This window comes from Saccopteryx bilineata, chromosome 3, assembly GCF_036850765.1.
Source record: "Saccopteryx bilineata isolate mSacBil1 chromosome 3, mSacBil1_pri_phased_curated, whole genome shotgun sequence".
Lineage (NCBI taxonomy): Eukaryota > Metazoa > Chordata > Mammalia > Chiroptera > Emballonuridae > Saccopteryx > Saccopteryx bilineata.
This window is the reverse complement of record NC_089492.1, coordinates 6745937-6759427: the sequence shown is the minus strand read 5'-3', so window position 1 is coordinate 6759427 and position 13491 is coordinate 6745937. Positions and strand designations below refer to the sequence as shown.

At 60.4% G+C, this 13491-nt stretch overlaps 1 protein-coding gene across 2 annotated transcripts in view; it reads right to left on the bottom strand.

The window, feature by feature from the left end:
• Positions 1-3164: 3164 nt before the first annotated feature.
• ST3GAL1 (ST3 beta-galactoside alpha-2,3-sialyltransferase 1) overlaps positions 3165-13491 on the bottom strand; it is a 51918-nt gene continuing 41591 nt past the window's right edge. For both annotated transcript variants that reach the window (XM_066265620.1, XM_066265619.1), the window contains 4 exons: positions 13183-13362; positions 10700-10745; positions 9344-9463; positions 3165-7611 (listed from right to left, as the gene is read on the bottom strand). In XM_066265620.1, coding sequence (XP_066121717.1) covers positions 7438-7611; positions 9344-9463; positions 10700-10745; positions 13183-13362 — 520 coding nt within the window. In that variant the 3' untranslated portion in view covers positions 3165-7437. The remainder of the gene's footprint in view (positions 7612-9343; positions 9464-10699; positions 10746-13182; positions 13363-13491) is intronic.

The following is a 13491-nucleotide window of genomic DNA, read 5'->3' as shown; positions in this document are numbered from 1 at the left end:
CTAAGGTTTCAAGAGGTCAGGTTTTGCCTTTAGGTTACAAAGCAAATGAATCACAGAGAAGGGGTGGGAGGGGGAAGCCAGTGAAATTCCAGGGTCTGGGGGTCGGACCTGGGGCCAGCTGTACTGTGTGGCAACATGACACCACGGAAGGCTATCCAGCCAGTCCACTTGCTTGCGGTTCTGGCCTTTCCCAGCTTGGTTCAGACTTTTCCTCTTGGCCCAGTGGCAGATATCTGCATCTCCTTATCTGGAGAGTGTTGTACTCGATGACACTTAAGGCCAAGCCTTTTTAACTACTGGCCTTATGCATGGGTGTGTGTTTTCTTACATGGTTTTCAAACCCTTTCTGGGTCCCAAGCAAACCCTGTGTGGAACGAACAAACTGGCTGAAGGTGGGTCCCTTGCGCCCTCTGGTGGCCATCACCAGTAGGAAGCCTGGTTGGTTCTGGCCAATGTATAAAGCAGGGGTAGTCAACCTTTTTATACCTACCGCCCACTTTTGTATCTCTGTTAGTAGTAACATTTTCTAACCGCCCACAGGTTCTACAGTAATGGTGATTTATAAAGTAGGAAAGTAACTTTACTTTATAAAATTTATAAAGCAGAGTTACAGCAAGTTAAAGCATATAATAATAATTACTTACCAGCCCTGGCCGGTTGGCTCAGTGGTAGAACGTTGGCCTGGCGTGCAAGGGGTCCCGGGTTCGATTCCCGGCCAGGGCACACAGGAGAAGCGCCCATCTGCTTCTCCACCCCTCCCCCTCTCCTTCCTCTCTGTCTCTCTCTTCCCCTCCCACAGCGAGGCACCACTGGAGCAAAGATGGCCCGGGCGGTGGGGATGGCTCCTTGGCCTCTGCCCCAGGCGCTAGAGTGGCTCTGGTCGCAACAGAGCGACGCCCCGGAGGGGCAGAGCATCGCCCCCTGGTGGGCAGAGCGTCACCCCCTGGTGGGCGTGCCGGGTGGATTCCGGTCGGGCGCATGCGGGAGTCTGTCTGACTGTCTCTCCCCGTTTCCAGCTTCGGAAAAATACAAAAAGGAAAAAAAAATTACTTACCAAGTACTTTATGTCAGATTTTCGCTAAGTTTGGCAGAATAAATCTTTATAAAACAACTTACTATAGTTAAATCTATCTTTTTATGTATACCTTTGGTTGCTCCGCTATCGCCCACCATGAAAGCTGGAACGCCCCCTAGTGACCAGGTTGACTACCACTGGTATAAAGGAACATTTCGGCATCTCTGAGCATTCCTGGGGCCGGGGGCACCTACCACGCCGAGACAGACTGGGGGGGGGGTGCTCATCTCCAAAGGGCTTCTTGGGTTTGGAGCAAGGCTGAGAACCCAGTGTCCTCGTGCTCTTGAGAGGAACGGAGGTTTATAATCCTCACCCAGCGTCCCTGAACTCAGCACGTTGCTTTAGAAGTCCTGGCCACACCCCTTCCGCCCTGGCTAGTTACTTCACCTCCGGGAGGCTCAGTTTCTTCATCAAACTCTCTCCACAGCAGGAACAGTGCCTCTTGCAAGAACTATTGCCATGGTCCTTACTGATAATCTCCAGCTTTTGGCGGTGTTGCCACTGGCTGCCTGACCCCTCAGCTCGCCTGTGACTTGCCCACCTCCGTGTCCTCAGCCCCCCATGGCCCCGGAACACATCTGTCCAATGAGATGTGTGAATACATCAAGTACGTTAGTTTTCACTCAATCCCATGAGGCAGAAAAACCAGGGGCCACCGCTCCCACTTTACCGAGGAGGTCTGTGTCCGGACCCAGGCTTTTGCCTCCCGGGACCTGGGCGTGCCCGTGAGCCAGCCACGCCCTCTTTTTTTGGGGGGGGGCACTTTGAAAGAGAAAGAATCTTCCAAAAATCCACAAACCTACAACGATACCTCCCTGTTTTGGACAAAGTTTCAGGAAAGCCAGTCCAGCTGCTAAAGCACAAGGAAGGGAAGAAGTTCTCAGAATTTGCGGGGGCCACTGAGGCCGAACCTGGACATCTGTGGACTGGAAGGTGCCTTTGGGACATTCAGCGCCTGCAGCGGTAGGTTGTCCATGAGCACCCCTTCCGGAAGGCTCCAGAAAGGCTATTCTGAATTGACCGGTTGCCATCATGACCCTCTGCTTACGGTCAGCTGTGGCCAGGACCTGGGCCAGGTACGTGGCCTCACAGGGTGTCAGGGCCCCACACAGAGGCAGCCTCCCTGCCCTGACTTCTGAGTCGTACCTGGGCAGGTACACCTCTGGCGGTGCTTGTCCAGCACATGGTCTGGGGTGAGGACCACGTCTCTGCGGACACCCCCTGGTGTTTCCGGACTGGACGCTCCCTGCCCCCATGTTTCACCTGCCTCTAGTGCTCAGCCTTTTTCCTACCAAGGGCACCGGGCACCTTGCTGCCTGCCTACCTTCCCGCCCCCACGGCCGACTTTGTGCGTGAAGTGTGTTTACAACCAACCCATATACCCTTATTCTGGTGACGGTAGCGTCCTCAAGCACAGCACCTGCCCTCCTGGACCTGGGGTGTCTACACCCCCTTCCTCCCTTCGCCTTCTCTCCGTTACCTGGGACCCCATTTTGAAGGCCACTCATTCAGATGCCTGGTGCCCACTGCTTCCAACTCTCAGAGCGGCTCCTGTGAACGTCCTGATCTCCGCGGACCCCGTCCCAGCTCTGCTGCCCCCCGGCACTGAGCCTCTCTCTCCTCCTTGCCCCCCTGCTCCCATCAGCTGTGGCCCCTCCCTTCGGGGCTCTCCAGCTCCTCGCCCCCTGCTCCTTCCATGGCCGCAGGTCCCCTCCCCGCCTGCCCGGGATGTGGCGGAGCCTCGGCTCTGCAGAGGGGACACCCTCAAGTCACCATCGGCCATGCTAGCCAGGCCCTTCCCCGCGGAGGGCACTCGGGGCAGCTGGCGGGAGTGTCCTCGGGCCTCTGGGGCTGGCTGTCCTTCTTGACCTCACCCCCTCTGCCCGCTGGCACTGGGGCCCCTTCCACAGGTGAGACGGCTGAGCTCGGAGAGGGGAGCGGACTCCCCGCAGTCACACGGCAGGGAGAGCGGACGCTGACCCAGGAGGCCCTGGGAGGGGAAGGACGCCCTGTGTCCTTTCAGGACCGAGTGGAAACTGAGGCAGCCTAAGGGCTCAGCCCTCCCAGAAAAACGACACACACACACACGTCCAAACGATAAAATAGCTCTTTTTTTTTTAATTCACTTTGATTCAGGTCATTGGAAATGTTCAACAATAAATAAAGCACAGTGGAGGCTGGGGAAGGAGACTTGCTAATGGCGTTCAGAACGCACCCAGGTTAACGCTCATTCGGCTGCCACACACGTGAGCAAGGCTGGGTGGCGGTGGGGGAGGGGGAGGAGGAAAACGCAAATTTAAAACACCCACAAACAACCAAACATGATTGCCAAACAGAAAAAGTGCTCAGGAAGCTTTGGCTTGGACGTGAATTCAGTGACACACTAACGTGATGGGCACCGGGTCCCCCCCGTGGGGCGGGGTTCCTGACACAGGCCGGGGATTAAAGCTGGTGCCCGCTTGGGGCCCTGGACAGGGGGGCCGCAAACGGCAGGTCTGTCCCGTGACCGACACTGGGGAACGCGGGTCCGGAGGGATGACCAGGCGCTATTGTTAGAAATCGCTACTACCCTGACGTTGGTAGGATGCACTGTGCCTGGCGCTGCTGTTCCTCCTAACCCTCTTCTTTTCCTTGCACAGACGGGTCACATGGCACCCCACGGGTCAGGGCGCTGGTGTTTTCCTGACAAGCAAGAGGAGGAAAGCTGACTCTGTGTCAGTACTTGTCAGCCCAGGCGCCAGGGCAGGGTGACCAGCAGGTGGCCTGTGGCACGTTGGCTGCAGCCCGGATGTCCTGTCATGGATACGACGACAGCCCGCGCTTGGAGGCAGAGGACAGTGCTGGTTCCAGATGGCACATGGCTGGCGTCCAGCCGTCTTAAGCTGGACAGCAGTCCAGCAGGGTTTGGGCTTCCCTGACAAGCAGGCAAGGGACAGTGAGTGACAGAGAGGCAGGTATGGGGACAGTGAGTGACAGATGAGGCAGGTATGGATCAGAGAGGTTCAGTGACTCTTCTCTGATGTCCATTTCCCTGGCGTTCGGGGAAGAACGTTCCCAGCCTTGAAGAACCTGGTTAAAGCAAAACATCGCTTCTATTTCTATCTCACCTTCGGCCCAGAGGCCCCGTTCACGCTGAGGTAGGAATGACCCCTCGCTGCCCCTTGGGGTCACAGCAGAGACTGAGTGGCACGGCACCCGCCCTCTCCCCTTGTCTGACTTCCACTGTGTCCTACCTTCTTTCATCCGGTTTCTCCCAGTGGGCCCTGCCCACACAGCTTGCCCAACAATCCCGACGACACCAGGGTCCCGCAAGCATCCATGGAAGAACTTCCTTCTCTGTCCCAGATCGCTGGGGAAGCAGAGGCTGCCAGTCTGCCTCCTACCCCCACGAGCCCCAGGCTGGGTCGAGGGGCCCCCAGGGAGCTCAGCCGTGTGGGGGACAGGCCAGAACCTCTCCGCCTGGCTGCTTCCTGTTTTCCTGCCAAAGGCACCGCAGACTCTTAGCTACTCTTACCCACTGTGTGGGGTTCACCAGCGTAAGCCAATCAGCACACTTAATCCCAGCAGCAGTGACTGGCATTTATTTTTGGTTAAGTCCCCTGTGCTAAGCCAATTAAACGCAGAGATGTCTGTTGGGACGATGGGGGTACACTAACTTGTCCCCTCCTCTAGAGGAACCTGGAGGCAGAGCAGTCAGAAGGTCACAGCCAGAGACAGAGCTGAGAGCTGCAGACGGACCCAGGTGGGGCGGTGATGTCTTCAATATGGAGTCAGTCATGTCTTACGTTTGCTCAGAATGTGTAAGGGGCGCTATCTGTCGCAATGAGTTCACTTTTGCACAGCCTGTCTCATCTCCGGGCCTTGCTTTTCTCATCTGTAAAATGGGAGTGCCGGATTCCAAGAGCTGGAACAGCCTAGTGGGAAGAGGGAGATGGGGCGGGGACCTGGCAGGGGATCTGGGTGGCATGCAGCTCAGCTGGGGACACGGGCTCCCTTTGGGGACCTGCTTGGACTCAGCCGGGGACTTGTTCTGAAAGGGGCATGCCGGGGCAGACTCAGCTTGCAGAAGAAGGGGAGAGAGGTCAGGAGGTGCACCCCACACTGCTCCTGGCCCCAGTGACCATTGTCTGCAGGTCTGTTGGCCCCTGGGACGAACCTAGCTGCCAGAGACTTGGTGGCTTCCTCACGTCCCATGTCAACCGCCGCTGTGAGCCCGAGCCTGGGAGGGTCTGAACTCACAGCGATTTACGAGCCTTCACCCGTCAAGAGAGCTGTAAGCTTTGAAGGATTTTAAAGCTGGAACAGGTCTGTTTTTGTTTTTTTAAATGCTTTCTGAATTCTGAATCTCTGAGAATCTAATAAACTCCATGGAACCTCTCCCCAGGAAAAGGCTCACGTGTACAGATGGGGGGGAAACGTGGAACCTTTCCCCAGGAAAAGGCTCACGTGTACAGATGGGGGGAAACGTGGAACCTTTCCCCAGGAAAAGGCTCACGTGTACAGATGGGGGAAAACGTGGCACGCGACTTCCAGGGACTCGTATGAATCGCCTGTCACCACCTGTGGCCCCTGAGCTCCCACAATTCCTCCCTCCCCCTCTGCAGAGGGAAAAACTGAGGCCAGGAGAGCAGGCCAGAGCTGCAGGTCCCCTGGCTCCCGAGACTGGCGTCCTCCACACGCCACCAGGAAGGAGGCAGCCACGCCTCCTCAGAGCAGCAGTGGCTTTTTGGGAAGCGCTCTCAACAGGAGAAAAATGGTTTTTCTGACGCAATGTCCGTAACTGGAGCCACCAGCCCTCGCTGTCCTGCCTGTGTCTGGACTCTGCTTCTCCCTCCCTTCCCCCTGGGTTTCGGAGAGTCCTCACCTGAGACCGAATCCCAGTTCGCATGAGAAAAAGCGCAGTGGGGACTGGGGGGAGAGGTACAGGACAATGGTGGGGGCTGGGAGGAAGAGGTACAGGACAGGCCACCAACCCACCAACCCGACACTCTGGGAGCTGCCCATTGGCAAGCCGCCAAACCCTGGGCGCTGAGTCGAGGATCCCTACGGAGCCTGCTGCTGGAGGGCGCAGGAGAAAGCTTACAGAAGCCCAGGACCAACAACAGAGCCGGAAAGTGCACAGGTGTCAGCTGAATGCAACAACAACAACAAAATCAATAAATAATCAGGAGGGTGAACAAGGAGGGAGCGGGACAATGAGGTATGACTGCCCGCTCTGATGGTCACATGCCTAGGATGGTCGCCCCAACCCCCAGGACACCACACAGGTGGCCCGCAGGAAGTGGGCCCAGAGCGCGGGCCCCCGGGGACACGCTGGCTGACGGAGACCCTCTCCCTGGGCTGACGGAGACCCTCTCCCTGGGCTGACGGGGACCCTCTCCCTGGGCTGATGGAGACCCTCTCCCCGGGCTGACGGAGACCCTCTCCCCGGGCTGACGGAGACCCTCTCCCTGGGCACCAGGTCCAACAGTCTGGGAAAATAAGAAGTGACATTTCATGGCTGATGTGTCATCCAAGTGTCATCTGAGCTTTGTTCCAACTCAGGGAGTGGCTGAGGAAACCGGAAGAGATGCCCGCAGCTACGCGCAAGGGGGGCAGTTGGCCAGGGGTCCCCTGTCCTGAGTCAAGGTGTTTGCCCCATTTCAGCCAACACATGCATTTCTCCCCCAAAGACAAAGGCACATGGAAGTGGGCAGACTGCTCTCAGCCGTTGTGTTAACGACGGAGGTTGACTGCCCGAGAAGACCAGCGAGGAAAGACGGCGGTCAAGTCAGGAGCACCCTGCCGAGTACGAAGGCCCTCGGGGTGGGGCGCCTCTCCGGGCCAGCAACACGAGTTTGAGGAAGAAAGGGGAGCTGGTCGTCACGCCAAGTGAGAGAGAGGCCGGGCATCGTGCGAGGAAGGCGGCGTCTTGCCCCCAGTGCTGACGCGCCCACATGGCTTTGTCTGGGGGGCCTCGTCAGGAAACACCCCCATTGGGAGCAGAGTCCGGAAGGCAGAGGAAACCCTCTGCCCGTCCTCCCTGGGAATCTGTCCTTTCTCTTAAAACAGGGCGTCTTCAGTATCTGTCTCCCTGTTTGAAGAATGGACTTCTCCCACGTCTCACCGGCCCAGCTCAGGGACAGCAGGCAGGGCCTCCCCGCCCGAGCCGGTGCTGAGTCGCGCTCTGCGGCCCTGGTGCCGCTGGAGACCTTGCTGAGTGGATGCTGTCAAGTGCTGGGGTGCCAGAGGCTGCGAGGGGCACCTGGGCACACCCCCGAGGCTGGCCCTGGAAGCCCCCGGGACGGAGCGGGAGGGCCCTGGCGAGCAGCAGGGGCCGCCGGGAGGGGCGCGCTCTGCTGTGTCCTGGGTCCTTCCCGGCGTCATCTGCCCTTGAATATCCGGATTTTGTTGATGGACGCCAAGGTGGCCGTCACATTGTACTCAAAGTCTGCGTCGTGCACCCCGGTCTTGCGGAAGGCCCCCGCCGAGGGGTTGTTCTCCCAGTAATGGTGCCAGTTTCCTTTGCTGTCGGCCCCGAAGCCGTACAAGTCCACCTGCAGGGGCCAAGCAGAGGTGAGAAGCGGACAGGAGGGCGGCGGGCAGACCTCTAAGAGGGGAAGCCTGCAGGCACCCCCAAATCTGCAAACACCATTTCCGAGGGTCACAGAGACCCTCTCTAGGTTCCCAGAACTCCCAGGCGAGGTGTCACGGAGTGTGTTAAGTAAAAGTCAAGTTCGATGTCAGAAGGCGACTGCCTGTGGGTGGCCCTGAGTGTGCGGGGTCTCACCTCCGGGGCAGTACCACCTCTTCCCCAAGGCTGGAGGAGCGAGGGGGGGGGCGCGGAGTGGAGTGGGGACCAGGCTGCCCCACACCCCAGCTCCGCCACTCCCTGGAGGACACTGCAAGTGCCACATTCCTTCTTTAAGCCTCATTCTCTGCATCCAGAAAATGAGGCCAAGAGTAACATCCAGAGCGAGGCAGGTGACCCTTTTCTTCTGTCAGGCTGACAGCCATCTGGGTCGGGAGCCCTCACTGGACCAGTGGGTGGGGCCTTTCTTATTACTGACTGAGCGCTTATTCTGAGCCAAGCACTACACTCAGTGTATCAGAGTTCAGATTTCATCAGGGCCACCCGGGTGGGTGCTGAGGACATTAGGGGACATAGGAGCCAGGCCTCAGCCTCTGGCACTTATAATTTATGACAAGCACCAGCTGAGCGGCCTGTGAGAGACAGGAGCTAATGTCAGGGCTCTGACAGCACAGAGGTGGGTGGGGCCGTGACCAGAGAGGGCAGAGAGCTAGTCGGATCAGGTGACCTTGGAGCCAGGTCTTAGAGAATGAGTAGGAGGTGGTCAGGAAGGGACGGGGTCCCAGGGAGGGAGCTGCTCTCTGGGCTGTGGCATGGGTGACAGGCTTGAGGGACGGGGACGGACTGGGGACAGAGGCAGCTCCGTGGCAGGGACAGCATTTCTAGTCAATGCCAGCATGCACATGGGCCCACCCAGAGCAGGAGGGAAGAGACGGGAGCAGTGTTTCTGAGACAGAGCCCCGAGGGCGTCTATGACCAGCTGGCTGGAGGTGGGGGGTGGGGAGAGATCTGGCTTCTGGGAGGGATGTCCAGGTCTCTGGCTAAAGTGGCAGGGATAGTGGACCCAGAGTCAGGCAGGCCAGGGATGGGGACAGGCTGCTTGTGACAAGAAGGGACATCTCAGTGTCCTGCCTGATCCCAGAAGCAGGCAGAATGGGGAGTGTTGTGCCCCCCACCCCACCCAGGGAGGCAGTGAACAGCCCAGGTCATTGATGGAAACCTGCCCCCGCCGTCGGATGTTGAGGAAAGTCCATGGCGGGGAACGCACACTTCCCAAGAGCTCTGGTTGACCAGCTTGGGGGACAGTGGGTGCCGGTTCCCATTCTCAGAGGTTCTGGTGGATGTGGGCTGGGTGGGGCCCGGATCCTGGGATTTAGCTCTGAGGTCGGAGAAGCCGTCTCACACAGATCTAGGACAATCTAGTCCTTTGTTTTACCCCCAAACTGCGCCTGCACCCATTGGCCTTGGCTCTCTCTGCCCGGGTAGCCCAAACAGAATGAGCCAGGACTCGCTCCCAAGGATCCAGTGGACCTCCACGACTCCTTACAGCGCCCCACGAGAGAGGCACTGGTGGGCCCCCTGGGGCCGACTCAGGGTCAAGGTCAGCCTGCTCACAGATGCTCTCTCGCCTCTCCTGGGGACAGGGAACGAGGAGCCGGGTCCCCGGCATGGCCGGCAGGCGGGGGAGGGAGGCGTACCTCGTCACAGACGTGCAGGGAGAAGATGACCGAGAGGATGCCGGTGGACGGGTACCGCCCGTGGCCCCGCAGCCAGTTGTCGAAGACGTACTTGATGAAGGCCGGGTGGTAGACCAGGATCTGTGGGAGGGAGCACACAGCCCTTAGAGAGACAGGTGGGGACAGGTGCCACCACCGACAGGTGTCACACATGTGACAGGAACGAATGCCCCCAGCACTCACGGGGTTTGCATTCTAGCAGGAAAAGACAGACCGTAACCTACGCCATGAAGAGACAGAAGACACCAGGAAAGAACGCTGGGACCACGGAGAGAAATAAGGCAGAAAGCGGCCGGCGAGGAAGCCTGGGGCGGGAAGGTTTGCAGAGCGGGAACATCTCAGGGACTGAGCCAGGGACTGAGCGCGATGGTGAGACCACAGGAGGGGCGTCCAGGGACAGCACGAGGGAGGAACAAGGACATGCCAGTCACCCTGCAGGGAAACTCAGCCTCTGAGCCACCCAGTCCACCTGGTCTGGTCTGAATGGTCTCCAGTCCCTAATATGACCCTATGTGCTCACGTTACAGATGAGGAAACTGAGGCCGAGAGGCTTAATGACACGCTCCCTGCCACACGACCAGCGGCGGCCGAGCTGGGGGTGTCCTGGTATCAGGCGTGGCCTTGGTCCCACCTCCGTGGCTGCCTTGAGGACAGTGAGGGGGCTTGTGGGGCGGCAGAAGGCACGCAGGTACAGGAAGCTAGCGCAGCGCCCCAGAGAGGCCCCGAGGGGGACAGTGCTGGTCTCCAGCGACCTCTTCAGCCCTCAGCCTGGCCTCACGCTGCCGCCGCCCTGGGGGGCCCTCCCTGCCACCGTCCTTGCTTCCAGAGTGCCATGTGGCCCCGTCCCCGCAGCACTGCGACCCCACCAAAGGCAGGTGCTGGGGTCAGGGGAGGGCTCCGTTCCTGCGCGATCACGGCTGAGGGTCCCGGGCAGGTTGCCTGCCTCTCTGACCCTGCTCCCCCCAATTTCGACAGGAGTGCGTGTGCAAAGGACCCGTGTGGTGGCCACTTCCCTTCCTTCACCCTCTGCCCTCTGCCCAGAGCTCCTGGCCACCCCGCACCAGGAGCAGATGGAAACGCCGGTGTGGTCTGGAGACAGCCACCCCGTGACGGTCCCCAGGTGATGCTGTGGGAGGGCCCCGTTGGAGAGACTTCCCCAATGCCAGTGTCTGCAGCAGGGACCACCACCGGCCTGGTGCCCAGGGGCTCTCTGCAGCCACATGCAGGCAGAGGAGGGCACAGGGCTCTCTCTCCCATCTGGCAGAGCCTACAAATCAGCTTGAGCTCAGGGGACAAGGGGCCTGGGCCGCCACTCACCTGGTCCTTCTTCACTTTGATCTTCGCGGGGACAGGGACATAGGTGCTGTGGAGAAAGAGCAGATGGTCAGGGTGAGAGAGGGCGGGCGCCTGCAGGCAGCTCTGGGGTGACCGGTGACGGGGGGGGGGGGTGTTGGAGGGCAGTTGGGGGTGACAAGGCCAGGCCAAGGAGGCATACTCATTCTCATGGACACTGCCTCCCTGCCACAGCCCTGCAGTGGCCCATTGTAGACACCAGAGGGCGATCTTGGCTCATTCAAGGACCTTCTGCTATTTATGTCCCTTCTCCCTGAAAGGTTAGGAAAGGGGACTCGCTCCAAGCACCCCATCCCACCCCAGAGCCTACAGGAGCATGTGGAGGCCAGGGCACCCACCCCCACTGTTGGGGCGCTGGCTCACGAGGCCCTCACTGCCTCTTTTTCATCTGCAAGGGTCTAAGGCAGCCAAGACAAAGGCCTCCAGGCTTCACTTTGGATCTAATTCTGGTACAACTCAGGCTCCGGAGCAGGTGGGCCCAGGTGGAAGGAGAGGGTAGCTGAGCCGAGGCCACCAGGTGAGCCCGCCGCCCTCACTGCCTTCTCCTGAGAGGGCACCCTCCCCTCCAGTCTCTTGCACCCGGGCCTCACTGGGCCTCACACAAGGAGGCTTCGGCCATCTGGACACTGAAGCCATTCTCCTCAGGAACAGTGGGGACGAAGGAAGTGGACCTGGTGTGAGCCTGGCTCCATGTAGCTTCGAGCCCTGGGAGGGACGCCCGGCCAAGCCTCAGGGAGGGTCCTCCCTGGCAGAAGGGAGGTACAATGACTATTGTGACAACTTGGTCACACGGCATGTGCCCACTGCCAAGTGTGGTGTCCGAAAGAGGAGAGCTCCCCAGTCTCCTGGTGGCACACGAACGCCCCGTGTCAGAGCTTACATGCTCAGCACGTCATCTCCCTGTCCCCACCCCCGTCCCCATCCAGGGCCACCTTCAGTTTGAGAAGCAGTGGCTGTCACCATCAGGAGCACCGCAGAGACAAGGGGTTGGGACTAAGATGTGCCGAGCCCTCCCGGAAGTTCCCAGGGTTTCCGGAAGCACACCATGGCGGCCCACTTGGGGCTCACGAGCAGGACAAAGGCGGAAGTCCGGGCTGTGTTAAGTGATGAGAGGAGATGAGAGGCCATGGGGAGCTGAGAGCCAGGGGTGGCCTCGGGCTGTGCCCCCGGAGGAAGTGTGCGAAGGGAGGCCTTCCAGGGGAAGGAGCAGTCAGGGGCCAGGCTGTGGTGCAGGGAGCAGCATGGCGGGGGGCCAGGAGGCACCCACATGGTGAGCAGGAGCAGTCAGGGGCCAGGCTGTGGTGCAGGGAGCAGCATGGCGGGGGGCCAGGAGGCACCCACATGCTGAGCAGGAGCAGTCAGGGGCCAGGCTGTGGTGCAGGGAGCAGCATGGTGGGGGGCCAGGAGGCACCCACATGGTGAGCAGGAGCAGTCAGGGGCCAGGCTGTGGTGCAGGGAGCAGCATGGCGGGGGGCCAGGAGGCACCCACATGCTGAGCAGGAGCAGTCAGGGGCCAGGCTGTGGTGCAGGGAGCAGCATGGCGAGGGGCCAGGAGGCACCCACATGGTGAGCAGGAGCAGTCAGGGGCCAGGCTGTGGTGCAGGGAGCAGCATGGCGGGGGGCCAGGAGGCACCCACATGCTGAGCAGGAGCAGTCAGGGGCCAGGCTGTGGTGCAGGGAGCAGCATGGCGGGGGGCCAGGAGGCACCCACATGGTGAGCAGGAGCAGTCAGGGGCCAGGCTGTGGTGTAGGGAGCAGCATGGCGGGGGGCCAGGAGGCACCCACATGGTGAGCAGGAGCAGTCAGGGGCCAGGCTGTGGTGCAGGGAGCAGCATGGCGAGGGGCCAGGAGGCACCCACATGGTGAGCAGGAGCAGTCAGGGGCCAGGCTGTGGTGCAGGGAGCAGCATGGCGGGGGGCCAGGAGGCACCCACATGGTGAGCAGGAGCAGTCAGGGGCCAGGCTGTGGTGCAGGGAGCAGCATGGCGGGGGGCCAGGAGGCACCCACATGCTGAGCAGGAGCAGTCAAGGGCCAGGCTGTGGTGCAGGGAGCAGCATGGCGGGGGGCCAGGAGGCACCCACATGCTGAGCAGGAGCAGTCAGGGGCCAGGCTGTGGTGCAGGGAGCAGCATGGCGAGGGGCCAGGAGGCACCCACATGGTGAGCAGGAGCAGTCAGGGGCCAGGCTGTGGTGCAGGGAGCAGCATGGCGGGGGGCCAGGAGGCACCCACATGGTGAGCAGGAGCAGTCAGGGGCCAGGCTGTGGTGCAGGGAGCAGCATGGCGGGGGGCCAGGAGGCACCCACATGGTGAGCAGGAGCAGTCAGGGGCCAGGCTGTGGTGCAGGGAGCAGCATGGCGAGGGGCCAGGAGGCACCCACATGGTGAGCAGGAGCAGTCAGGGGCCAGGCTGTGGACCCGCTTCCACCCAGACACCCCGAGGGAACTTACTGGGAGATGGTGCCCGTGGTGGTGGCGCTGATCACCCACTCCAGGTCGAGGGTCTTGAAGGGGACCAGGACCATGCTGACATTGTCTGCCAACTCCCTGAAGCTCTCAGGGTACACCAGATGGTGGGTGGTCTTGCTTCCCACGTGGGCCTCAAATCCTGTGGTGGGGGCCTTGTTCATCCTGGGGGGAGAAGGGAGAGAAGAACACGTATTGTATCACATGGTCACCGATTTTAGGGGCCTGCTGTGACCTCAGGCCAGCGTCTCCTTCTGCCACATCCGTCCTCTGTGAAATGGAGACAGTTAACAC